The 26,971-nt window shown below is 40.3% G+C and overlaps 2 protein-coding genes and 1 long non-coding RNA gene across 6 annotated transcripts in view; all 3 read right to left on the bottom strand.

Annotated features, from left to right (window-relative positions):
- Positions 1-5,193: 5,193 nt before the first annotated feature.
- Positions 5,194-10,351, bottom strand: SMG8 (SMG8 nonsense mediated mRNA decay factor). The gene is made up of 4 exons (XM_061390176.1): positions 8,525-10,351; positions 7,793-7,938; positions 6,297-7,169; positions 5,194-5,694 (listed from the first exon to the last, which is right to left on the bottom strand). Exons 1-4 carry the CDS (start codon positions 10,293-10,295, stop codon positions 5,497-5,499), a joined length of 2,988 nt encoding a protein of 995 aa, XP_061246160.1. The 5' UTR covers positions 10,296-10,351; the 3' UTR covers positions 5,194-5,496.
- A 5,696-nt stretch (positions 10,352-16,047) lies between these two features.
- Positions 16,048-17,718, bottom strand: LOC133231698 (uncharacterized). The gene is made up of 2 exons (XR_009731203.1): positions 17,116-17,718; positions 16,048-16,844 (listed from the first exon to the last, which is right to left on the bottom strand). It is a non-coding gene; the product is annotated as an uncharacterized LOC133231698 (long non-coding RNA).
- Positions 17,719-17,814: 96 nt separating this feature from the next.
- Positions 17,815-26,971, bottom strand: part of PRR11 (proline rich 11) — a 29,085-nt gene continuing 19,928 nt past the window's right edge. For 2 of the 4 annotated variants that reach the window (XM_061390167.1, XM_061390165.1), the window contains exons 5-11: positions 24,733-24,987; positions 23,348-23,446; positions 22,730-22,842; positions 21,466-21,525; positions 21,280-21,376; positions 19,248-19,320; positions 17,815-19,038 (exon numbers count right to left, since the gene is read on the bottom strand). In XM_061390167.1, coding sequence (XP_061246151.1) covers positions 19,025-19,038; positions 19,248-19,320; positions 21,280-21,376; positions 21,466-21,525; positions 22,730-22,842; positions 23,348-23,446; positions 24,733-24,987 — 711 coding nt within the window. In that variant the 3' untranslated portion in view covers positions 17,815-19,024. The remainder of the gene's footprint in view (positions 19,039-19,247; positions 19,321-21,279; positions 21,377-21,465; positions 21,526-22,729; positions 22,843-23,347; positions 23,447-24,732; positions 24,988-26,971) is intronic. The other 2 variants (XM_061390168.1, XM_061390166.1) reach the window with 1 other exon arrangement.

The raw sequence follows: 26,971 nt of genomic DNA, 5'->3' as shown, positions 1-26,971 counted from the left end.
CAAAAAAGATGTCCTTTTCATTATAGGGGACTGGAATGCAAAAGTAGGAAGTCAAGAAACACCTGGGGTAACAGGCAAATTTGGCCTTGGAGTACAGAATGAAGCAGGGCAAAGGCTAATAAAGTTTTGCCAAGAGAACGCACTGGTCATAACAAACACCTCTTCCAACAACACAAGAGAAGACTCTACACATGGCTATCAGCAGATGGTCAATACGGAAATCAGATTGATTGTATTCTTTGCAGCCAAAGATGGAGAAACTCTAAACAGTCAGCAAAAACAAGACCAGGAGCTGACTGTGGTTCAGATCATGAACTCCATACTGCCAAATTCAGACTTAAATTGAAGAAAGTAGGGAAAACCACTAGACTATTCAAGTATGACATAAATCAAATCCCTTATGATTATACAGTGGAAGTGAGAAATAGATTTAAGGGCCTAGATCTGATAGATAGAGTGCCTGATGAACTATGGACGGAGGTTTTTGACATTATACAGGATACAGGGATCAAGACCATCCCCATGGAAAAGAAATGCAAAAAAGCAAAATGGCTGTCTGGGGAGGCTTTACAAATAGCTGTGAAAGAAGAGAAGCGAAAAGCAAAGGAGAAAAGCAAAGATATACGCATCTGAATGCAGAGTTCCAAAGAACAGCAAGGAGAGATAAGAAAGTCTTCCTCAGCGATCACTGCAAAGACATAGAAGAAAACAACAGAATTGGAAAGACTAGAGATCTCTTCAAGAAAATTAGAGATACCAAGGGAACATTTCATGCAAAGATGGGCACAACAAAGGACAGAAATGGTATGGACCTAACAGAAGCAGAAGATATTAAGAAGAGGTGGCAAGAATACACAGAAGAACTGTACAAAAAATATCTTCATGACGCAGATAATCACGATGATGTGATCACCCACCTAGAGCTAGACATCCTGGAATGCGAAGTCAAGTGGGCCTTAGGAAGCATCACTACAAACAAAGCCAGTTGAACTATTTTAAATCCTAAAAGGTGATGCTGTTAAAGTGCCGCACTCAATATGCCAGCAAATTTGGAAAACTCAGCAGTGGCCACAGGACTGGAAAAGGTCATTTTTCATTCCAGTCCCAAAAAAAGGCAACGCCAAAGAATGCTCAAACTACTGCACAATTGCACTCATCTCACACGCTAGCAAAGTAATGCTCAAAATTCTCCAAGCCAGACCTCAACAGTATGTGAACCATAAACTTCCAGATGTTCAAGTTGGATTTAGAAAAGGCAGAGGAACCAGAGACCAAATTGCCAACATCCGTTGGATCATAGAAAAAGCAAAAGTTTCAGAAAAACATCTATTACTGCTTTATTGATTATGCCAAAGATCTTCACGACCCAGATAATCACGATGGTGTGATCATTCACCTAGAGCTGGACATCCTGGAATGTGAAGTCAGGTGGGCCTTAGGAAGCATCACTACAAACAAAGCTAGTGGAGGTGATGGAATTCCAGTTGAGCTATTTCAAATCCTAAAAGACAATGCTGTGAAAGTGCTGCATTCAATAGGCCAGCAAATTTGGAAAACTCAGCAGTGGCCACAGGACTGGAAAAGGTCCATTTTCATTTCAATCCCAAAGAAAGGTAATGCCAAAGAATGCTCAAACTACTGCACAATTGCACTCATCGCACACGCTAGTAAAGTAATGCTCAAAATTCTCCAAGCCAGTCTCCAGGAATATGTGAACCATGAACTTCCAGATGTTCAAGCTGGTTTTAGAAAAGGCAGAGGAACCAGAGATCAAATTGCCAACATCCATTGGATCATAGAAAAAGCAAGAGAGTTCCAGAGAAACATCTATTTCTGGTTTATTGACTATGCCAAAGCCTTTGACTGTGTGGATCACAATAAAATGTGGAACATTCAAAATAAAATAAAATAAAATAAAATGTGGAACATTCTTCAAGAGATGGGAATACCAGACCACCTGACCTGCCTCTTGAGAAACCTGTATGCAAGTCAGGAAGCAACAGTTAGAATTGTACATGGAAAAACAGACTGGTTCCAAATAGGAAAAGAAGTACGTCAAGGCTGTATATTGTCACCCTGTTTATTTAACTTCTATGCAGAGTACATCATGAGAAACGCTGGGCTGGAGGAAGCACAAGCTGGAATCAAGATTGCCGGGAGAAATATCAAGAAACTTAGATATGCAGATGACACCACCCTTATGGCAGAAAGTGAAGAACTAAAGAGCCTTTTGATGAAAGTGAAAGAGGACTGAAAAAGTTGCCTTAAAGCTCAACATTCAGAAAACTAAGATCATGGCCTCTGGTCCCATCACTTCATGGCAGATAGATGGGGAAAAAGTGGAAACAGTGGCTGACTTCATTTTTCTAGGCTCCAAAATCACTGCAGATGGTGATTGCAGCCATGAAATTAAAAGACGCTTCCTCCTTGGAAGGAAAGTCATGACCAATCTAGACAGCATATTATAAAGCAGAGACATTACTTTGGCAACAAAGGTTCATGTAGTGAAGTGTATGGTTTTTCAAGTAGTCATGTATGTATGTGAGAGTTGGACTGTGAAGAAAGCTGAGCACCGAAGAATTGATGCTTTTGAACTGTGGTGTTGGAGAAGACTCTTGAGAGTCCCTTGGACTGCAAGGAGATCCAACAAGTCCATCCTAAAGGAGATTAGTTCTGGGTATTCATTGGAGGGACTGATGTTGCAGTTGAAACTCCAATACTTTGGCCACCTGATTCGGAGAGCTGACTCATTTGAAAAGATCCTGATGCTGGGATAGACTGAGGCCAGGAGGAAAAGGGATGACGGAGGATGAGATGGTTGGATGGCATCAATGATTCAATGGACATGAGTTTGAGCAAGCTCCGCGAACTGGTGATGGACAGGGAGGCCTGATGTGCTGCATGAGGTTGCAAAGAGTCCATGGGGTCACAAAGAGTGGGACACCACTAAGCACCTGAACTGAAATGAAGAAATGGAATCTAAAACATGATACAATGAACTCATTTACAAAACAGAAATAGACTCACAGATATAGAAAACAAATTTATGGTTACCAAAGAGGTAAGGGTGCACAAGAGGAATAATCTAGGAATTTGGAATTAGCAGATACAAGCTGCTATATATAAAATAGAGATTTCCCTGGAGGTGCAATGGTTAGGATTCTGCACCTGTTGCCGGGGTTCACTCTCTGGTCAGGGAACTAAGCAAAATCCCACAAGCCTTGTGGTGTAGCCCAAAAATAAAAAAGGAACAACAGATAAACAACAAGGCATAGCACCAAGGACTATATTCAATATCCTATAATAAACCATAATGGAAAAGAATGCAAAAAAGGATATATATATACATTGATATATATACACACACATAACTCAATCACTTTGCTGTACACCAGAATCTAACACATTGTAAATATTTTAAAGATTTGTATTTAAAAATGCTACAGAAATTTAAATTAGGGTTGCCTCTGTAACCAAATGTAATCAGGGAAAATCACTTTCTAATTTAAGCAGTGAAGTCGTTCAGTGAAGAATGACATCAGCAAGGAAAGAAAGCAAAAAAGTCACAGGTTTGCTCTTCTGAAACCTATTTGTTCTCATAAACTACTTTTTTAAGTTCCTTTGACCTACAAGTTTACACAACCTAAGTAAAAGTCTTTTTTTAATAGCCTCTAAGTCAAGTCTTAGAACAATGGGCTTCCCTAGTGGTTCAGATGACAAAGAATCTGCCTGCAATGAGGAGATCCGGGTTCGATCCCTGGGTTGGGAAGATCCCCGAGGGAAGGGAATGGCTACCCACTCCAGTATTCTTGTGTGAAAAATTCCATGGACAGAGGAGCCTGGCAGGCTACAATCCATGGGGTTGCAAAGAGTCAGACACAACAGAGCGACTAACACTTACTTACAGAAAAATCTAGCCATATTTCTCAAATGCAACAACCAAGAACTACAATTAATACAACAGTAGTTGGGATTTTTAAAACTGATATAAAAAGAATGAATGATATAAGGGAAAAGGATGAAAAATAAGGACAGGATGAAAAAATGTAGACTAACTTTCATATTGGCTCAGATTCTCCCAACAAAACTACAGTAAAATAGGTATTTACTGTCTGAGCCACCAGGGAAGTCCAAAATAGGTATAAAAAGACACCTAATTAATTACAGTTTTAAATTGGCTGCTAGTTATATGTTTTTCTCTATAGGTTTGAAAATTTAAGATCTAATCAAAACCTAAGTAACTGTTTTATGCTGGTCTGGTAGCAAGATGTGTTAATCAAATACTACATTTCATATACAGTATTAAAATCGCCAATTCTATTTGCTCTGCATTTCAAAACCAACATGTCTAGGAAAATATAATCAATTACACTAGAATTTTGGTATACTAACTTATTTTGCACAACTTAGCTAGTGATAAGTCAGTGTCACTATTTTGATGGTGAAAGTTAATACTGATATGAACTGATAGAATTTGTATCACTTAGCAAACTGTTTCACAGTACAGCAATTTTCAATGAATAAAATGTGTACTAATATTTTGGACAAATAGGTTTTAGTTATTTAAAACTTCATTTAAAAAATGGTATCTCAGACTTCCCTGGTGGCGCAGTGGATAAGAATTCATCTGCCACCGTAGGGGACACTAATTTGATCCCTGGTCGGGGAAAATCCCAAGTCACTGAGCAACTAAGGCCGTGTGCCACAACCACTAAGCCTGTGTTCTGGAGCCCAAGAGCTGCAAACACTGAGCCCACAAGCCACAGCTACTAAAGCCCACAGGCCTAGAGCCTGTGCTCCACAACAAGAGAAGCCACTGCGAGGAAGAGTTGCCCCACCTCGCCACACGAGAGAAAGCTCTCGCAAAAGCACTAAAAAACAGCCCAGCACAGCCAAAAATAAATAAATAAAACAATAAATAAAGTTTTTAAAAAATATGGTATCTCATCAGTCCAAGAATGAAACGGTGAGAACAAAGCAATGTAACTCAGGTACCAAAACTATGAGCCAAACAATATAGAACACTTTTTGCAATTAAGTACTCATACAATTACCAGATAACCTACTGGATCATCTTGTTCTGAATATAATTTCAGGAGCAGTGTTTTAAGGAAAATTCCAGCTAAAACATTATTTCAGTAAAAAAACAAAACAAAACAAAACAAACCTCTGGCTCAACATGATAATGGGATATTCAGTTATAACAGAAATATTTTTTATTATGGACAGTAAAACAGAAATCAGAAAATAGAGGTATCAACCATGTATTTACGTCCTTTTCTAGAATAAACATTTATTAAGTTATACCCCCATTTACAATAAATACCAACAATATCAAGAAACAGTGGAACAATTACTGTCCAAATACTGAACTTCTGTAACCAAAACATATTTTGGGCTCAAGAAAACACAGTATTACACACCAAAAAAGATCCTGCAGTACACACCAAAAGCAAAACCCAGCTCAAGTTCAGGACTGTGCTGGCTGGAAAACACTTATTGTGTTACCGCTTTAAGAACCCCACGGAGCACCTTGTAACTCATCAATTGCACGTTTTCCTTCGGAGGGAAACAAGGTCCTCGCTCAGTCACGTAGGCGTAAGGAAACCTCAAAACCCAGAGGCCATCAGGTGGGAGAGTGATTTCTTGCTTTTCTGGGTAGAATACTGGACATGGTGGTGGGCCTGGCTGAACCTGAAAAACACAGGTTATATGATTATTTTAACATTTTTTCAATAAGAAACATCTGAAAGGGACTTCTCTGGTGGCCCAGTGGTTAAGAGTCTGCCTTGCAAAGCAGGGGATGAGGGTTGTACTCCTCATTGGGGAACTAAGATCTCACATGCAATGGGGCAATTAAACCCTTGCACTGCAACTAGAGAGACTGTGAGTTGCAACCAAGACCCCATGCAGCTAAATAAACAAATTAAAAAAAGAAAAAAAAAAAGAAAAAGAAAGGTTAAGTGCCTAAACCAAGGACAGATTCAAAGAGCACATAAGCAGGTACACTCCTGATTTCAATCATATCTGATATTAAATAATCTCAAATATTATCCTGCTTTTCTACAGATTTTTAATTTCAAGTTCTGCCTCTAACTAAATGATGTGAATTGATGGTGTGAACTGATTAACACACCTACAATTTATTTTTTAAGAAACAGAAATTAGTTATTAATGTAAGAGGTATTTAAAATTAAGACCTGTTTAATTAGTTTGATACCCTGTCCTTTTTTTCAAACAATCGAAACAAACAACAAACATGATTGTCTAACAACACAAAAAGTTATATTTCTTACCTGAGGCGTTAAGATTATCTGCAAAGGAGCATCAGGAACCACAACAAAAAGCCTCATAAGTTGAGCATAATGTGGTTTCAGCCCTCTACCCTGAGAGGATGACAGAATATACAAGGGCATGTCACTATTCAGGGCTTTTAAAGCTGATTCCTTGGGGCCACTTCCCATTACTTTCATTACTTTGTCAGGTCCTGAGCACATAAATCTTCGACCTCGAGAGTCTTCGTATTCAAAGCCCACAAACGCTCGCGCTATGTCATCTCGCCGTCTTCCTCTGCCCATGACAACTGCACTTCTCTTACCAGGAACAGCCTTATTTGGAGCAGGCCAAGAATTCGTGTCTAAGTCTCCTTCATCTTCAGCTCTAGTCCTGATGACAATGTCCCAAGGCATAAGATAGTTTGTTCCTGGAATGAAGCCCTGTTGGTCCAAACCAGTATGAAAGTTGTAAGACTTAGCAGGGCCTAGTTTAACCAAAGACCAGCTGGAGAATTTGGGTAGGAGACCTTTGGGGCAATTGGAATGAAGCATGCCTGGGAGATATTCAACTGTGGATGCCTGCCGATCAACCAAGTTTGGTCTCTTCTCAGTTTTTACTTCACCTTGGCCATGAACTTCTGGATTATCTCCTCCTGCTTGTGGATCGGCTGGATAGGTACCTAAACTATCAGTAGACTGGCCTAAACTCAAAGCTAAACTCAGGCTTGTGCTCTCTCCTTGGGTTTGAGGTTCTTTCTCTTTAAGTTTATCAGCATCTGCATCTGGGGGAGCAGGAGATGATTCATTTTTGGCAGGAGCAGGATCTGGAGTACTTGGTTCAAATACTGGGAAATTGATGTGATCCAATTTTCCACAACATTTTTCTTCCAGAAGCTATGGAGGAAGGAAACAAACAAACAAATCCTGTGAACCTTTCATGGAAAGCAAACATTCTTGGACTTCCCTGGTGGCACAGTGGATAAGAATCTGCCTGCCAATCCAGGGGATATGAGTTCAATCCCTGGTTTGGGAAGATTCCACATGCCGTGGAGCATCTAAGCCTGTGTGCCACAACTACTGAGTCCGTGTGCCACAACTACTGAGTCCGTGTGCCACAACTACTGAGTCCGTGTGCTGCAGTTACTGAAGCCTGTGTGCCTACAGCCTGTGCACCGCAGCAAGAGAAGCCAGCACAGTGAGAAGCCCGAGCACCACAATGAAGCATAGCAGCCACTCCCTGCAACTAGAGAAAGCAGTGCAAAGCAAGGAAGACCCAGGGCAGCCAAAAATAAATAAAAGAAAACAACACGTTCTTCACACTAAAAAGCAAGAATCGACAGTTAACGGGTAAGCAAATAAGTACATATATAAAGAATTTTCTCATCACATATCACACTGCAAGTGACATTGACTTATCTATTAATAGACATTTTGCTTCTGAAAAGATACATTTTTACTCAGATGGTAGTTAGCTAAAGAGACAGAGAGAAGAGGAAGAAAAAAAATGCAGAATCTACCTGATAAAAGTCATAGTTAGCTGCCTTGATATCAAAGGGATCGTCTCGGGGTGCCTGTTTCCTTCCACAGTTACAGGCACCAGTGGATCGAGCTCGGCTATTGTGATACAGCACAGGAGGATTTCTATCAGCCTCTGGTTTTTCTCCTGCAAAATATAAGTCATTATTCATTTTACATACAATGCAGACCCACATTTATTCTGCATTCAATTGTACCTAACCCTCAAATTTCTCCAAAGAGTTTTTTGGAAATGAGGAGGGGAAAAAAAAACCCTCAACACACAAACACAAACCCACAAACACTTGATTAAACACACCTAACAGAAGCAGCAAGTGGAAATGTATAGAAATAAAACATACTTTAAATATAAACTTCTAGAATTTCTAAGTAAAGTTTATCATCAACATAGTGACCATACATCTCATTCTGTTCATTTTAAACAAAAGTTCCAAGGTAAAAACATTAATATGAAATTCCTGAAACTCTGTATTATTTAACAGTTCTCATTTACTAATACCCTAGGGTTTGTTATTTAAATACAAGAATGTAATTAGTAGTCATAGCTGATTTTTCTTTTTCCAGCAGGTGAGGAAACTTAAATCTGATGTACCTAAATTTCTGTAGGGCTCTCTTTTTAAAATATCAATACATAGGGAAAAAACTGTCTGAAAACAAGAATACAAACACAGCCCCAAATTTTGATTGTGAAATGCTAAGAAAACTTTAGCTACCTGATTTAGGTAAGGAGTGAAATTTGTGTACACAGTGTTGATCAGTTAAACTCCTCTCCTCACAGAGCTGATGGCCGTTGCTCCAAAACTTGTAGCAGTCTTCGTGTAACTGCATGGCATACTTGTGAAAGGCTGGACCCCTAGCATGTTGGCTGTACACTCGAAGAGCCTGGGCAAGCTGATTCTTGTGGACAGTCATTGTGTAATTATGAGGCAAATTTGACTGGTAGGCACTATGGGCCATCGGTAAAGCTTTTTGGCAACGGTTCTCTGAGAATTTTGTGTCAATATCCAAAAATCCTTCCAAGACTTTAATACTGCTTAAAATCTTAGATGTTAACTCCCCAGTGGGAGATGCTGGGTCCTCCTCTTTCCCATCAATAGCTACTTCATACAGTTTTGAAGCTGCTGAGATCCACTTCTGATAAGTAGGAAGTTCAAAATGGGAAGGCTGTGGGTTCCTGCCCACACTGTCATCAAAACCTTTCTTGCTTAGTACTAGCTCTACATGCTGCCATAGGAACTCTCGCAGCGTGAAATCCACTAGCTGCCCCGAAGAACTGGAACTGCTGGTGTCAGTGTGGAAAGAAAGCTGTTGTCTGCTGTGCTGCCTCATCACCTGGTATCGCCTGGACCCAGAAAGTGGTGCAGGGACCAACAAAGATTCAGGGTCTTTCACAGTACAATGACTCTTAAGTTGGTCCAGCAACATGCCTACTGGATCCTCCTCCTGGCTTCCGGGAACTATGTACACAAAAGCTTGATTGGCAGGTACAGTAAAGAGGCAGTTGATACTCTGATTAGTCAAGACACGACTCTTCCGGAAGATTCTATAGATCTGGTCCTCCAGGGCATGCTGCAGTCTCCTTTTGGGAGAATGCTTCTTGGGCTTATCTGGATGAGCTGGGTCTTGGTTCCGAGGGGGTTCTACCTTGAGTGCTCCATTGAGTTGAAAAAGGAAAAGGAGTCTAGGTGGGCAAGGGCGGCAGTTTAGTTTCCAGTCTTTACCAACTGGACAATCCTTAATAGCTGTTTTGAGAAGGGGCAGTACTTTCTGTCTCAGTCCATCCAGGGCTCTGAATACTCGATCATAAGTGATGTCAAAGGAACAAGTGGGATGGACCAGAAGCAGGATGTGACAGACGGAGAAAAGGTAAAGGAGACTGAGGCACTGCACCTTCTCTTGATGCTTCCAGAACTCGTGCGCTTCTGCATGAGGTAAAGAGAGGCCACCTCCAGCTTCCCCGCTCTGAAGGGCCCGACAAGCCCGCAGAAGCTGGGAATTGTCACAGATGGAAGTAAGAAGAAGGTACAGAACTTTGCTTTCCTGGTTGTAATAGGCTTGCAGAAGGCTGTAATCCTGGGAACCTGGCTCAGTTCGGGTGCCTTCCGCGGCAGTTACACCTCCCCGAACTGGATCCCCGGCCCCGGCCCCGGCCCCAGCCCCAGGGTCCCCGGCTCCGCCAGCCTCCCCGACGGCCCCAGCCTCGGTCCTGATTCCAGCCCCCGAATCTCCAGGATCTTGGTGGCGAAAGAGGGGAAAGACCTGTCGGTCGCACACCGTGTTCACAAGTGAAAACTTCTCGGAATTCAGGCGCAGAGCCGTTTTGCCGAAGATTCCCACCACGCAGATCTCATCCTCCCGCCAAGGAGGCTCCGGTCCGCCAGCCGCGCTCCCACCACCCTCTGTAGGGGATCCCTCGGGACTCTCAGAGCTTGTCCAGGCTGAAGCGCCCATTAGAAGCTCTCTTAAGCTGACGGGACCCGCCATGGTGCTGAGACAACTCGCGAGTTCTTCCGGTCCGTCCAGTAAACGCAACCGGCTCTCGTCCAATGTTGAAATCGCTCCTCCGCGTCGTCAGTCCCTGCTTTCCTCTCACTTTAGGTTCCGCCTCTTGCTTCTCCTGTCCTAGTTTTTCACCAAGGTTTTATCAGTCTTACATCACTGCTGGTTTAAGATTTTCCTTAGTCGGAGGAGACCCTAGGAATTGAAATATCAGAAAAACACTTGGAAGCAATTAGGGTTTTTGTTTGTTCTGCTTGATAGACAAAATGTTTAATGAGTTAAATGTTAGAAGTTGTAAAACACCTTAGTGAAGAGGAGAGTTGTGATTGTGACAATTCCAAAATGACAATAATTACATGCAAGGTAAAGGCAGAAGCAGTGGTTTTGAAAGGGAATTATATTCATACTATGCTAGATTTAATTCATGTCAAATATTTATAGAGCATCTGCTGCTGCTGCGAAGTCGCTTCGTCGTGTCCGACTCTGTGCGACCCCATAGACGGCAGCCCACCAGGCTCCCCCATCCCTGGGATTCTCCAGGCAAGAATACTGGAGTGGGTTGCCATTTCCTTCTCCAATGCATGAAAGTGAAAAGTGAAAGGGAAGTCGCTCAGTCGTGTCTGACTCTTCTCGACCCAATGGACTGCAGCCCACCAGGCTCCTCCGTCCATGGGATTTTCCAGGCAGGAGTACTGGAGGCAGGAGTACTGGAGTGAGGTGCCATTGCCTTCTCCGATAGAGCATCTACAACAGTTTAATTGTTCTTACCATATTTAATCTCTTAATCATTTTCTACATCATATTTTCTTTCTGACATACCACTACTCACCTCCAACTTTTTTTTTTTTCACTACCAGTAGTGGTTTTATTTTTATTGAAGTATAGTTGATTTCCAATGTTGCATTAGTTACAGGTTTACAGCAAAATGATTGTTTACATATTTTTTCTGATTCTTTTTCATTATAGCTTCCCTGGTGGCTCAGATGGTAAAGCGTCTGCCTATAATGCTGGAGACCCGAGTTTGATCCGTCGAAGATCCTCTGGAGAAGGAAATGGCAACCCACTCCAGTACTCTTGCCTGGAAAATCCCATGGACCGAGGAGCCTGGTGAGCTACAGTCCATGGCGTCGCAAAGAGTCGGAAAGGACTGAGCGACTTCACTTTCACATATTTTTTCTGATTCTTTTCCATTATAGATTATTATAAGATATTGAATATAGTTCTCTGTGCTATACAGTAAATCCTTGCTTATCTACTTTACATATAGTAGTGTGTATCTGTTAATCCCATATTCCTAATTTATTCCCTCCCGCCCCCCACTTCCCCTTTGGTAACCATAGTTTGTTCTCTCTGTCTGTGAGGAGTCTGTTTCTGTTTTGTAAATAAGATCATTTGTATTCTTTTTTAGATTCAACATATGAGTGTTAATGTTTGTCTTTTTCTGTCTGGCTTACTTCACTCAGTATGATAATTTCTAGGTCTATCCATGTTACTGCAAATGGCAATATTCCATTCTTTTTTATAGCCAAGTAATAGTCCATTTTATGCATGTGTATATATATACACACATCTGATCTTTTTTATCCATTTCTCTGTTGATGGACTCAGGTTGCTTGCATGTCTTGATAATTGCAAATAGTACAATTGGGGGTGCATGTATCTTTTTGAATTAGTTTTGAATTAGAGTTTCCATCTTTTCTGGATATGTGCCTAGAATTGGGATTGCTGGGAGTTTTTTAAATCCCCACCCACCCTTCCTTCTTCCCCGTTGGAAATATTTTGTTTTTGAAGAAACCTCCATACTGATTTTCTATAGTAGCTGCACCAATTTACATGTCCACCAATAGTGTAGGAGTATTCCCTACACACTCTGTAGCTTTAATTTTTTATTTTTATTTTTTTGACCAGGGATCAAACCTGCATCCCCTGCAGTGGAAGCTCAGAGTTTTAAACACTTGACTGCTAGGGAAGTCTCTATTATTTGTACACTTTTTGATGATGGCCATTCTGACTAGTGTGAGGTGATACCTCACTGTAGTTTTGATTTGCATTTCTTTAATAATTAGCAGTGTTGAGCATTTTGAAAGCAGTTAAATGTGTAGTTCACAGAATACAAAAATTCCACAGTGTCAAATGACTTTATCAAAAGTACACAAATAAAAATATTTTTCTTTAAGCTCTAGAACCTTGTTGTGCAAGATGTAGTGCCAGTAGAGAGAGTGCATCCATGCTCAACTGGGTCTGACTCTGCAATCCATGGATTATAGCCCACCAGGCTCTTTCATCCATGGAATTTTCCAGGCAAGAATACTGGAATGAGTTGCCATTTCCCACTCTAGGAGATCTTCCTGACCCAGGATCGAACCACCGCTCAACCTGGGAAGCCCAGCAAAGTGTAGACTAAAGAAAGAACTTGTTAGAAATACAGACTCTTAGGTCCCACCGAGACCTACTAATCAGAACATGCATTACAACTAAATCTAATAATTTGTACACAGTATAGTTTGAGAAGCACCAGCTTAAAAACATCTTTCAAAGCAAGGTGAACAGATTTCTTTTTTGACTCATATCAGTGGAAAAGAAAGCCAGTGATTTTGAAAGATTTGTGAGGTACATCAACAAAAAAATCTTAGGCTCAGAGGATTATACACCAAAATGTTTAAAACTTGTTGGGATTTATTGACTTTTTTTTCTTTACTCTTTTCCCCTATTTTTGAAAAAAAAAAAAGAATTAAAAAATTTTTTTTAATTTTAAGGCAGTTTAGGGTTAAAGCAGAGACATTATTTTGCCAACAAACATCTGTCTAGTCAAGGCTATGGTTTTTCCAGTAGTCATGTATGGATGTGAGGGTTGGACTATGAAGAAAGCTGAGTGCCGAAGAATTGATGGTTTTGAACTGTGGTGTTGAAGACTCTTGAGAGTCCCTTGGACTGCAAGGAGATCCAACCAGTCCATTCTAAAGGAGATCAGCCCTGGGTGTTCTTTGGAAGGAATGATGCTAAAGCTGAAACTCCAGTACTTTGGCCACCTCATGTGAAGAGTTGACTCGTTAGAAAAGACTCTGGTGCTGGGAGGGATTGGGGGCAGGAGGAGAAGGGGACGACAGAGGATGAGATGGCTGGATGGCATCACCGACTCGATGGACGTGAGTTTGAGTGAACTCTGGGAGTTGGTGATGGACAGGGAGGCCTGGCATGCTGCAATTCATGGGGTCGCAAAGAGTCGGACACGACTGAGTGACTGAACTGAACTGAACTGAGGGTTATAGCAAAAAATTTTAAAGCAGTTTTAGGGTTATAACAAAATTGAGCATAGAGAGCTCCCATATACCCTTTACACAGGCATATCTTTTTTTACTATCAACACCAGGCTCCAGAGTGATACCTTTATTACAATATCTGAACCTACTTTGACAGATCATTATCACCCCCAAATCCATACATTAGGGTTTATTCTTGGTGTTGCATATTCTGGGTGTAGACAAATGTAGGCCTTGTATCTGCCATGTAAGTGTCTTGTAGAATAGTTTTAGTGCCCTAAAAATCCTATGTGCTCTACCTATTCATTCCCCCCTTCCCCCAAACCCCTGATCTTTACTGCCTCCATAGTTTTGTCTTTCCCAGAATGTCATACAGCTGGAATCATACATATAGTGTGTAGCCTTTCAGATTGGCTTCCTCCACTTAGTAATATGCATCTTAAGTTTATTCTATGTCTTTCATGATTTGCTAGCTCATTTCTTTTTAGTGCTGAATAATATTTCATTATCTGGATGTACCACAGTTTATCCATTCACCTACTGAAAGACATCTTAATTGCTTGCAAGTGTTGGAATTATGAATTAAGCTCCTATAAACATCTGTATGCAGGTTTTTGGGTGAATATGTTATTTTTATTGTTTTTTTATATTCTTATTTTTACATCTCTATTTTCTAATTTTTCTTTCTAATCTTAAAAGTTCTCTTGAAAGAAAAAAGCCTGTAACTATATGAGGTGACTGATGTTAACTAAATTTATTGTAGAAATCAGTTTGCAATAGATACATATATCAAACCATTATGTTGTATACCTTAAACTAATATAAGGTCATGTCAATTATATCTCAAGAAAACTGGGGGAAAAGAATTCTCAAAGCCCTAGGTCCTGGTGCTGCTATTTTTGATATATTAAGCTATATTAGGCTTTGGGAAATTCTTCTCAGGCAATACTTATTTGCTAACAAGAATTTAGAAAGGACTGGAAGTGGGCTTTCAAATTTTGTCTATTTGGTTTTTACTTGTTTCCTTCTCTACTTCTGTATGTCCAGATTCTCTTCCTCTTCTTTAGAAACTAAAATAAGAAATTGTACATATTTATCCACATTCTAAAGAAGATCAGCCCTGGGTGTTCTTTGGAAGGAATGATGCTAAAGCTGAAACTCCAGTACTTTGGCCACCTCATGCGAAGAGTTGACTCATTGGAAAAGACTCTGGTGCTGGGAGGGGTTGGGGGCAGGAGGAGAAGGGGACGACAGAGGATGAGATGGCTGGATGGCATCACTGACTCGATAGACGTGAGTCTGGGTGAACTCCAGGAGTTGGTGATGGACAGGGAGGCCTGGCGTGCTGCGATTCATGGGGTCGCAAAGAGTCAGACACGACTGAGCGACTGAACTGACTGATCCACATAAATTCTGTTGTGATCCTCATCATGTACATTATTTCCTATGTTTAGTATGTGACTTTCCTGCTATAATATTAACAATTCTTTGACTTACAAATCCAGAAAACAATAGTATATATTAACCACATCATTTGTGTAATTTCCTAAGTAAACAAAATGTTAAAAAACTAAGTTGAAAAGACTCCCTAGAAGAAGAGTTACAACTCTCATACTTTGCTGAAGGGACCATTGATTTGTACAAGCACTTGGAATACTAGTTTGACAGTTATCTAGAAAACAGGCAGGCTTTACCACCTAACAGTTCCAGTCCTAGACATACACATTAAAGTAACTCTTGCACAAATGTACATGTTCAAGAATGTTCAACATGGCATGCATGGGGACTTCCCTGGTGGTCCAGTGGTTTAAAACTCTGCATTTCCACTGCAGAGGGCACAGGTTCCAGCCCTGGTCGAGGAAGTAAGATCCCACTTGCCTTGTGGTGTAGCCAAATTTAAAGAAAAAAAAAAAAATCATGGCATTTAGGGATGCATATTTAGGCCCAGCATATTCAGAGGGTAAAAACAAAGGAAAACAGATGAGTAGTTACTTTTTTTTTTTTTTTTTAAGAGAACCCATTTTTGGCTTAAGCCTTTGGGTTCTTTTTGTTTGTTTTAATTAAAAAACAAATTTTGGCTGCACTAGGTCTTCACTGCCGTGCACAGGCTTCTCTCACTGTGGAGCACACGCTCTAGACGTGCGGGCTTCCGTAGTTGCAGTGAATGGGTTGAGTAGCTGTGGCACCCAGGCTAAGTTGCTCTGCAGCACGTGGGATCTGCCCAGACTAGGGATGGAACCTGTGTAGCTTGTATTGGGAAGAGGATTCTCATCCACTGTACCACCAGGGAATTCTGGTAGTAACTTCCTGAGGAAAGGTATTCACATTAGGGATGGAAACAGGCAGAACTTCTAGACACTTAAATGTCCCTTTCTTGGTGGTCACATGAGTGTTTGATATTGTGTCTGTTTATGTTTTATGTACTTTCCTGTATATGTTATATTTCTAGTAAAAAATGTTAAAGAGAAAGACCAAAGTTTTGTTTTGTTGTTTATTCAAAAACATAACTGGATGCACCGTGATTGTTTATATTCTCTGGTTGACATTCAGTCTCAAAATAAACAGTGGAAACACATGATCAGCAACAATTTAATGAAGCCATAGCAGTTATTGGATTCTCAAATGGGTACAATATGAAACCTGTCATAAAAATTAGTAAAATATACAAGATAGAACACATTTTAATACTGATACGATACTAATAGCAGCTTTACAAATATTTAACCATAGGATTTCTATAGCTTTTCAAAAAAATGAACCTTTATCTCACAAGAATGATAAAATCATTTAAATTGATACAGTACACATTGGTTTATTAATATTATAAACATTATTAGATGTCCCATAAAATATTGTTATAAATACTCACCTGCTTTCTTCTCAATGATCATTCCCTTTATTTGACTTAATATAAACGTAGTAACAGGTTTAAAAAGTTTTTATTAGAAACAGATGTATTTCTTAACTTCAGTATCTGCTTAATTTTTATCCGTAAATGTAAATGTAGGTATAAATGTATAAATGTGGGTCTCATCAAAACAAAATACTGTTTCCATATCTGCTTTCCAGCCTGGTGACTTTTTACAACCCTCTATTTGGCATCTCAAAGTTACCTTTATCTGAGGGAATATAGGCATTTTGGGGAAATTACTAAAATATCTTTTTAGCCTAATCAGGGAATATTTCAGGGACATCATCTATGTAACTGCTTCCTGCCAGGTTGGAAAGTTCAGTGTAAAACTGACACTCCTTGATTCTCCTCCGTGAGGAGCCACTATCCTTATTTTTATTTTTTTTTATGGCTAAATGTTTACAAATTTTGAGGAGAGGTTATAGAAAAATGATTTGTTAACACTAACATGAGGGCAAAGGGTATCCAAGATGGCATGCCTAAAACAGGTCAACCAACAGTCTTTAGGTTGCAGTGAAATTCTATGGCTGGTCACCCAGGTTATGAATTTGATTCACCTACTCTGAATAAAGTACTGTTCCAAATAAAACGTCTATGCAACAATCATTTACTGAATAAGTGCTCTACATGATACCTATCCTTATTTTGGAACTGCATTGGAAGTTATGAGCATCAGAGCTAATGCTGTGCCTTCAGAGTCTCGCTCACCCTAATGAGAGTTCCTCTTCTTTCATGATATTTAGCGATAGTGATATCACATTAGTGATAGGGATCCTGGCTGAAGCTACAGTAGTACCTACTGCTAAGCAGACATGTCTGACAAAACTAGGGGCTCCCAGATATTGGCAACCTTGTAGGAGACTGACTGGTAGGGTTGCCAAAAAAAACATAGGATGTTCAGGTAAATTTGAAATTCAGAAAAACAATGACGTATTTTTTTAAGTATAAATATATTTCCTAGGCAATATTTGGTGGTGGTGGTTTAGTCGCTAAGTCGTGTTTGACTCTTGCAACACCATGGACTGTAGCCCGCCAGCCTCCTCTGTCCATGGGATTCTCCAGGCAAGAATACTGCAGTGGGTTGCCATTTTCTTCTCCAGGGGATCTTCCCGACCCAGGGATTGAACCTGGGTCTCCTGCATTACAGACAGATTCTTTACTGACTGAGCTACAAGGGAAGCCCATGGCAATATTTAGGACACAGTTATACTTAAAAAATTACTCATTGTTTAATGGGCCCTATTAAACAGAGGGTTAAAGCATGGTTCAGAGGTTAAAGTGTCTGCCTGGAATGCGGGAGACCTGGGTTTGATCCCTGGGTCAGGAAGATCCCTGGAGAAGGAAATGGCAACCCACTCCAGTTATTTGTTGTTTATCTGAAATTCAAATTTGGTGGGGGTGTCAGGTATTTATGGGCTTCCAAGGTGGCTTGAGTGGTAAAGAATTGCCTACCAATGCAGAAGACAGGAGATGCAGGTTGGATCCCTGGGTTGGGAAGATCCCCTGGAGGAGGGCATGGCAACTTACTCTAGTATTTTTGCCTGGAGCATCCTATGGACACAGGAGTCTGGTGGGCTATGTCCACTGGTTCGCAAAAAGTTGGACACGACTGAAGTGACTTAGCAGGCATGTATTCATATTTGCTAAGTTTGGCAACCCTGAATTGGCAGGAAAAAGTAAAATCCCGTGATTGTGCAGAATTACTGTTATTGAATCAACAGGTGCTTGAGGACAGAGAATCAGGTCTCACGGTGAATCTGCTATGGACCTCAGAGAGTCCCTAGTGGGGCACTGTAGAAAACCCAAGGTTCATGTAGAGGTCTTCATGAAGTCTATATTTAGCTGTACAAATGTGGATAGCAGATATCAAATTAAAGAATATCCCAGATTTCAGTAAGCCTGATATTGTTACCTACCTATGATACTAGAAATGAAATTCTAATTTTTAAGGTCACATTGGACCTTTCACTTCAAATCCTTTTGGAATAGTTAGGTTTGGATGGGAGATGATCTTACTTAATTGCTTACAGGGAACAGAAATAAAATCTAGAGGGTCTTTCTGGATTAAGTAGCACTTAATGAATGGATGAGCTTTACAGGATGAAATATTTTGCTTTTTAATTTCCTGAGAATACCCAAGATGAATGGGTACCAGGTTATTTTAATGTCATAACTGTACCTATAGAGCACAAATCAGAGTTATCTAGTTAAATTGGAATAACCTTCCTAACTTAAATTGAGTAATTTCAGGATAAACATCACTTTGGGGATTGCATTTTCCCATCTGTCCTGTGAGTAATCGTGTAAACTAGAAAGTATTCTATTTCCCACTTTTCATTACAGTATACATGGGCTCCATACATATTTTAATTCTTCAAATGAATTATATATTAATATAATTATTTACACATATTATACTTCAAAAGGATTGGGGTCATTTTATCTGTACATTTTATGGATCATTGCTGGGAGTTAGGCAGAGGTGGCATCAGTTTTGTTCATCAAAGCTGCTTGTAGAAACTGGCAGAGTTTGAGGTGGGCTTCTAGGGTGAGCCAGCTAAGAAAAAAACAAGAAGTCCCAATTATAATATGAATTATGTTCTTGTGGCCAGCATAGCTCTCCTTCCTCGCTATCAGAACCCAGATTTTATGCAAGGCAGCAATGTGGCCAGATTCTAAAAATCACTTTTTCCAAGTTCCCTGATATAATCAAAGTTCCTGCATATCACCTGTTTAAAGAGATGAAGGGCAGTTTAGCTAGGATACCTTTTTGATCTTTGCCCTTCTTATCTTGCTTACAATGTAGACAAGAGGCTTTAGGCAGTGTAGATGTTCTGCACTGTAGGGATAAAAGCCATGTATTAAGGTTGGAAGAGAGGTGACGACATGGGGAAGCTGCTATACCCTGTATCCACTCCCTATTTCCCAAGGCAATATGCAGAAAAGAAAAATAAGCCTCCATTTGCTTAAGCCACTATAGTCAGATTTCTCTTACCCACAGTCAAATGCAAAACCTAACTAATAGGAGTGGGGAAAGTTATTCCATGTCTAAAACAAGTTTTTACTAAATACCCTGTATCTTTGGCCACCTGATGCAAAGAGCCAACTCACTGAAAAAGACCCTGATCCTAGGAAAGACTGAGGGCAGGAGAAGGGGGCAACAGAGGATGGCATCACTGACTCAATGGACTTGAGTTTGAGCAAACTCCGGGAGACAGTGAAGGGCAGAGAAGACTGGTGTGCTGCAGTTCAAGGGGTTGCAAAGAGTCGGAGACAGCTTAGCAACTGAACAACCACCACCATCCTCTACTAAGTGGATTTTGGAGAGCACAACATATGGCAAAGGTCTCATCTGTGATATTTTTAAACTATTTATTTTTGGCTGAGCTGAGTCTTCGTTGCTTTGCGCAGGTTTTCTCGAGGTGTGGCCAGCAGGGGCTACTCTTCATTGCGTGTGCGGGCTTCTCACTGTGGTGGCTTCTCTTCTTGTGGAGCACTAGCTCTAGACCTTGGGCTCAGTAGTTGTGGCGCACCCTTCAGTGATTCCTCCGCATGCGGAATCTTCCCGGACCGGGGATTGAACCCGAGTTGTTTCCTGCGTTGGCAGGCGGATTCCTATCCACTGCACCACCAGGAAAGAGCCTCATCTGTGATTTTTGATGCTGTTGCTCAGTACATGGGTTTGTGGCTCATTACATTTTTACAAGCTTCCACATTAACCAATCCACTAGAGTAGTTATAGGGTGGGGCAGGGACAAAAAAGACCTAGAGCTGAACAAAGAAGGGAAGGGCGGAGTTCCTTGTGGTTAGGATTTGGTGCTTCCACTTCCATGGCCTGAGTTCAATCCCTGGTCGGGGAACTGTCCCACAAGCGGCACAGCCAAAATAAGAGAAAGAAGGAAAGGGCTTAGTTGTTAAATAAGGCCTCTGCCCTTCACAATTTATGGTATCACCATAATGTGATCTGGGAGTGGACTCCTACTGAAGGAAAGGGGCATCAGGCCTCACCTGCAAAGAAGGCCACACAGTGCCCAACAGGACAAGTTGATTGGCAAGCTCCAAGGATTCTCACTGAACCTTGTTACTTTCCTTCACAGAATTTACTTCAGTGCAAAATTACACAAATTGTGATTGTTGATTACTGTCTACCTTCCCCACTAGACTGAAAGCTCCAAGACAGTAGATCTGTGCTGGTTTTTGCTTATCACTATCTCCCTGGTATTCCAGCACAGTGTCTGGCATATAGGGACTGCTTAATAAATAGTTATGAATGAAATTAATAAAACCAGACATTCATTGCTAAAGTAGAGATGATAATCTTAGCTATTTCATAGCATTTCATGAACTGCAAACATGAAGGTCTTTATAAAGCATCAGTTCAGTTCAGTTTTGTCCCTCAGTCGTGTCTGACTCTTTGCCTCTGACCCCATGGACTACAGCAACGCCAGGCCTCCTTGTCCATCACCAACTCCTGGAGTTTACTCAAACTCATGTCCATTGAGTCAGTGATGCCATACAACTATCTCATCCTGTTGTCCCCTTCTCCCGCCTTCAATCTTTCCCAGCATCAGGGTCTTTTCCAATGAGTCAGTTCTTCGCATCAGGTGGCCAAAGTATTGGAATTTCAGCTTCAACATCAGTCCTTCCAATGAATATTCAGCACTGATTTCCTTTAGGATGGACTGGTATAAGGAACTGTTTTAAAATTACTACTATTATTAAGAAAGATGCTTTAGATTATGATTCTAAATTAAAGAGTTTGAAGAAAAGGAACCAAATGCTTTTCATAAAGGCTTACCTGAAATTTTCTCTTCAAGGCCTGGGTCATCACCGGGGTCAGCCCAGTTCCTGTTTCCACATTTTCTTTATTAGTAAGTGGGGTTCCACCTGGGCTCCTGCAAAGGTAATGAAAAGATTGGGAGCTGTGTTTTATGCCAACTTCTCAAATGAATTTAGAGAGCATAAAGATAGGAGAATGGATTACCTCTCCACATCGACTTTTCTAAGTAGTTTCCGTAGATCTAACTGACTTTTACCAGGAGTACTGATAAAATAAAAATACAAAAGTTAGAGCTCACCAGATTGTATAATTTTTCTCAAAGTAAAGCAATCATTTCAAAGTGGCAACATCTTAGAAAGTAGTTTGTTACATTAAAAAATAGCAGTAGATGCTGATAGGAGCATAAAGTGATATAATGATTCTAATAATAAGAAGAATCTAATACTTGAATAACTAATACTTTCATTTTATTATTTTTTAAAAATAAGTTACTTTTTTTGACGTTGTAATTACACTTGTACGAATCCATCTTAGGGCAAAACTCAGTTATGCACACAGATGATGGACAAGGATGATTATTGAAGAGTTCCAGAAACAAAAAAATCACAAACAACCTAAATGTCTCAAAAAAGGATTTTATCTATGAAGTTCACATATTAAAAAACTGCATCTATTGAAGAAGTCAACATGATTCTTTAAGCTAATTTTTAATGAGACAGGGGAAAGTTTATGACACAGTAATGAGAAAAGCTGTATTTGTATATATTGGGCTGGCCAAAGAATTCATCCACATTTTTCTGTAACAATGCACAGAAAAACCAAACAAATTTTTTGGCCAACTCAATATAAATTACACATGGGTACAGACCTGTGTATGTATGTATATACATATTTCATGCAATATGTATTTAATATACATATTTCATACACATATACCTGTAATATGTATATTACATATACATATTTCATACACATATACCTGTAATATGTATATTACATATACATATTTCATACACACATACCTGTAATATGTATATTACATATACATATTTCATATACATATACCTGTAATATGTATATTACATATACATATTTCATATACATATACCTGTAATATGTATATTACATACACATATTTCATTGATTCCAAGACATTCTAGTTTTCATATTATTTCTGAAGCTGTGCTGATTTGAAAATTCTTGATGATATTTTATATTTTGCAATAAACAGCACCATGAACCGGAAATAATAGTGTACATGCCTAAAAAAAGACTAGAGTGATAAACAACAGTATGTTAAGAGTGGCTATCTCCAATGATATGATTATTTGATGATTTTTGTTTTCTTTAAACATCACTGTATATTTCAATTTTCCTATATGATCATATATAATTTTTAGAGTTAGAAATAAGCAAAATATTACTATTTTAAAGTAGCAGTAGAGTGTAATTCTGTGCAGATCCTTACATTAAGACATTTGTAACTCGAGTTGATACCACTTTGGACTTTGGTTTCAGGGTAACGCGCTGCAGGTCAGAGATAGTAACCAGGGCCTTCTGTGCCTTTGGTGATGGTACAAGCTTTAATCACAAAATCAGACATTATTAAAAACAGATTTAAAAGTATCATTCAAAATGTAAATATACCAAAACAAATTTGAATGCTGAGTATGTGTAAAATATATCTATTCAATTTTTATTCCAAAGCTTCAGAGTATATCTCTACCTTTTCAAGCTAATGGTTGCCATAAAACTGCTGAATTAAATAATTGGGGGATTTATATATTTTGTTGAGGAGATCAAAAATTACTCAAATAAAATATCAAATGCTTTCCTCAGAACAGCTTTTATATCTAAGACTTATGCTTCTTTTCTTTTTTTTTAATGCTTATTTTCTATTAAGAGACAGGGAGGAGGGTTCAGCATGGGGAACACGTGTATAACTGTGGCGGATTCATATGGATATATGGCAAAACCAATACAATATTGTAAAGTTAAAAAATAAAATAAAGTAAAAAAAAAAAAAAAGAGAGAGACAACCAGGTTAAAAAATGAAAGACCACATGTGTGGTCAAAGATTTCTTACCTTCCTCCTTTCATCCAAACTCTGTGTCTTCTTTAATTTCACAGTCAGTAGATCTTTAACTGTTATCTGCATGGGTCCATTTTTTTTTAATGGTCCAGCCTTAAGATACAAGGAAAAATTAGAATTCAAACTGAAACCAGGACATCTAGTCAAATGCAAACCCAAATCTAGTTTTTAAAGCCTTAGAGTTAAAAATTAACTCATTTCCCCGAGGAGCCAATCAAATTCTTTCCATGCAACCAAGAACTAATTCTGTTTTCGTATCTATGGATGCTAAGGCTACTGAGAAATATTAATGAAAACGTAAGGCTTTGAAACTAAGTAAGAACTGGGCTAGTTTTCTACAACTACACATCTTCCTTAGGAATCACTGTAATAAGATAGACATAGAAAGAGTTCCTCTAATCAACGTGAAGTTTGCCTAAACTACCTAAGAAAATGAGACACTTGCCAGAAAGCAAGAACATATACTTGATGAGGTATATATTAGGGCAACTATAGCAGCAGACTCTGCATTTGATTCAGTCATTTTAAACCAAATGTACCTGCAGTAAAAAGTAATCAGCTTTTTAGATAGTGCTGTGTTAGTGGGCAGCTAAGTAGCTCTAACGGAGACTGGTTTTCCAATCCAGTGGCGTTACACTTTAGGATCTACGAGTTCTTTTTCTTAAAATGCTTTTTTATTGTGATAAAAGTCACATCCTAAGTAATATAAAACATACTATCTTAGCCATAATTAACTGTACAGTTCAGTGGCACTAAGTATATTCATATTGTGCAACACTGACCATCATCTATCTCCTGAATTCTTCACCTTCCTAAACTGAAACTCTGTCTCCATTAAGCACTAAATCCCCATTTCTCCCCCCACCAAAAAAAGGTAAGTCCCCATTCCCCTTCCCCACCTCACCCTTCCTGCTTTCTGACCGTATGAATTTGACTATTCTAGGACTGAAGCGACTTAGCAGCAGCAGCAGCAGCAGGTACCTCCTACAAGTGGAATCAAACAGCACTTTTTTGCGCCTACTGTTGTTCTGACTTCACTCACTAAAGAGTCTGTTTTTAATTTGGTTTCCCAGAGAGATTTTCCTCTTGGTAAAAAAGGTATACCAAGAAGCCAATAGGAATCTCCCAACCTGCTGGGTTTCATTCATTTATCCTCCAAAAAAAAAAAAAAAAGCACTTTCATTTCTAATTCCAACTTCTGTGATCTCCCAGGGAACCATGTCTTTAAAAACAATAATTGCCATAAGCAGGAGACGGAATTAGAACAAAAGGCAGTCCTTCCTGTCAAAACCCTTTGCCCAGCCTTAAAAAAGACACCTGGCTTGACTCCTTCTTTACCCACTGACCAAAACACACCTTTACTAGACTGTTTTTTTTACCTGAAGTGCCTTCGTGAGAGCAGGTTTTCTGAGCAGCAATGGTGCTGTCGGTGGTGGGGGAGGAGGCAGAGGAGGCGGAGGGGGAGGAGGGGGCGGAGGGGGCGGAGGGCGACTGGCGGCCTGCGCTGGGGAGGGAGGACGGAGAGCTGCGGAGTCTGCAGGGCTGGCTAGAGCACAGGCGGGCACGTCTGGATGTTCACCACCCGTGTGACACGCTTGACCACAGCTGGGACAGGAGGAATTTTCTGAGATGGCCTGGAAGAAAAAAATTGCATTTGGCAACTGAAGAACAGATTTATTTGGTTCTTATTTATTTGAGCAGTCATCAAAATGATAGCTGCCACGTGTTGAATGTCTTCTCTGTACACCACGTGCGCTACAATATTTTCTCATTTGTCACAAGCTCATTCACTCATTCATCTATTTGTTCTGTGTGTGCTATATGCCAGGCACTGTGGCTACAACGTGAGTCCTGTCTGTCTCCCCATCTAGCTGACAGTCTGCCGAGGAACACAGACCTCAAACGTACACAAAACACGAACACAGACCTCAAACATACACAAAACACATTCGAAACAAGCTAAGTAATACTCTAACAAGAGCCAAGGCTTAGCTGGTGGCTCAGTGGTAAAGAATCTGCCTGCCAATGCAAGAGACACAGGTTTGATCCGGGAAGATCCCACATACCCCGGAGCAATTAAGCTTCTGTGCCACAACTACTGAGCCCATGCTCTAGATCTGGGAGATGCAACTACCGAGCCTGTGAACCCTAGAACTTGTGCTTGCAAGGAGACAAGCTATCGCAATGAGAACCGTAAGCACCACACCTAGAGAGTAGCCCCTGCTCACTGCAAGTAGAGAAAAAGTCCTCACAGCAGTGAAGATCCAGTACAGTCATAAATAAATAAATGATTACTTGAAAAGAGAAAAATAAGAGCCACGAAGTGTGCTTTGAGTGTGAATAGCTAGAAGTCTGCTGCTGCTGCTGCTGCTAAGTCACTTCAGTCGTGTCTGACTTTGTGTGACCCCATAGACAGCAGCCCACTAGGCTCCCCCGTCCCTGGGATTCTCCAGGCAAGAACACTGGAGCTAGAAGTCTAGAGACTAATATTTAGCTATGATCTCAAGGATGAATTTAGGCTTCTCAGGTGAAGAAAGGATATAAAGACTGAGGGAAGAGAGTTCCTGGCAGAGGGAAAAATACTTAATGCAGCCAAGAATATAGTCTATTCAAGGAACTGATAAAAAAAGTCAAAGGTTACAACCTGACTCTAATGGGCTGCATTGTCTTCCCCCAACCACAAGTCATATATTGACGCTTGAACCCCTAATACTTCAATACGTGACTGTATTTGAAGACAGGGCCTTCAAAGAAGTGATTAAATTAAAAGGAGCCATTAGGAGGACTTCCCTGGTGGACCAGTGGCTAAGGCTCCACACTTCCAATGCAGGGGGCCGGGGTTCAATCCCTGGTCAGGAAACTAGATCCCGTATGCCGCAACTAAGACCTAGCACAGGTAAATAAATAAATATTAAAAAAAAAATAATAAGGGGGCCATTAGGATGGGATCTAATCCAGTGTGAATTGTGTCCTTACGTAAAGACAAAACTTGAACACACAAGAGAGACACCAGGGATGCATGGGCACAGAGAAAAGACCATCTAAAGACACAGAAGACAAGCAGAGGAGAGAGGCATTAGAAGCAGCCAACCCTCCCAGCACCTTGACCCTAGACTTCTAGCCTCCACAATTGTGAGAAAACAAATTTTGTAGAATAAGCCACTCAGCCTGTGCTCCTTTGCCAGGGCAGCCCTAGCAAATGAATACAATGACCCTCGGAAGTAAGAGGGCAGAATAGTGCCTAGGGGCTGCTATAACAAAGTATCACAAAGTTGGTAGTTTACAACAAAGAGAAGTCATTCTCCCCCACTCCTGGAGGTTGGAAGCCTGAAATCAAGGCGTGCATTCCCTCTCAAGGCTCTAGAGAAGAATCTGTTTCTTGTCTCTTCCAGCTTCCGGAGTCTATTGGTATGTCTCGGGTTGAGGCCCTGTGACCAGCCTATCCCTCGGTGGTCCCGTTGCTTCTCTTCCCTCTATGTGCTCTACTCTGTGTGTCTTCTATAAGGACACTTGTCATTGGCTTGAGGGTCCAACCAGATAATGAAGTATGATTTCTTCATCTCAAAACCCTTCACTTGATTATCTATTTACAAAGACCCTGGTGGATAAGATAATATC

Source organism: Bos javanicus, chromosome 19 (genome assembly GCF_032452875.1).
Source record: "Bos javanicus breed banteng chromosome 19, ARS-OSU_banteng_1.0, whole genome shotgun sequence".
Classification (NCBI taxonomy): domain Eukaryota; kingdom Metazoa; phylum Chordata; class Mammalia; order Artiodactyla; family Bovidae; genus Bos; species Bos javanicus.
The sequence above is the reverse complement of the archived record's forward strand: the minus strand, read 5'-3'. Positions and strand labels throughout refer to the sequence as shown.

What these genes read in the sequence shown, in the direction of transcription:
- SMG8 (XM_061390176.1), bottom strand. Translation starts at nt 10,295, where the DNA reads ATGGCGGGTCCCGTCAGCTTAAGAGAGCTTCTAATGGGCGCTTCAGCC. An exon ending in TCACTCCTTACCTAAATCAG is followed by an intron (nt 7,939 to 8,524) that starts GTAGCTAAAGTT and finishes TATATTTTGCAG; the next exon opens with GAGAAAAACCAGAGGCTGAT. An exon ending in AGATAATCTTAACGCCTCAG is followed by an intron (nt 5,695 to 6,296) that starts GTAAGAAATATA and finishes TGTGTTTTTCAG; the next exon opens with GTTCAGCCAGGCCCACCACC.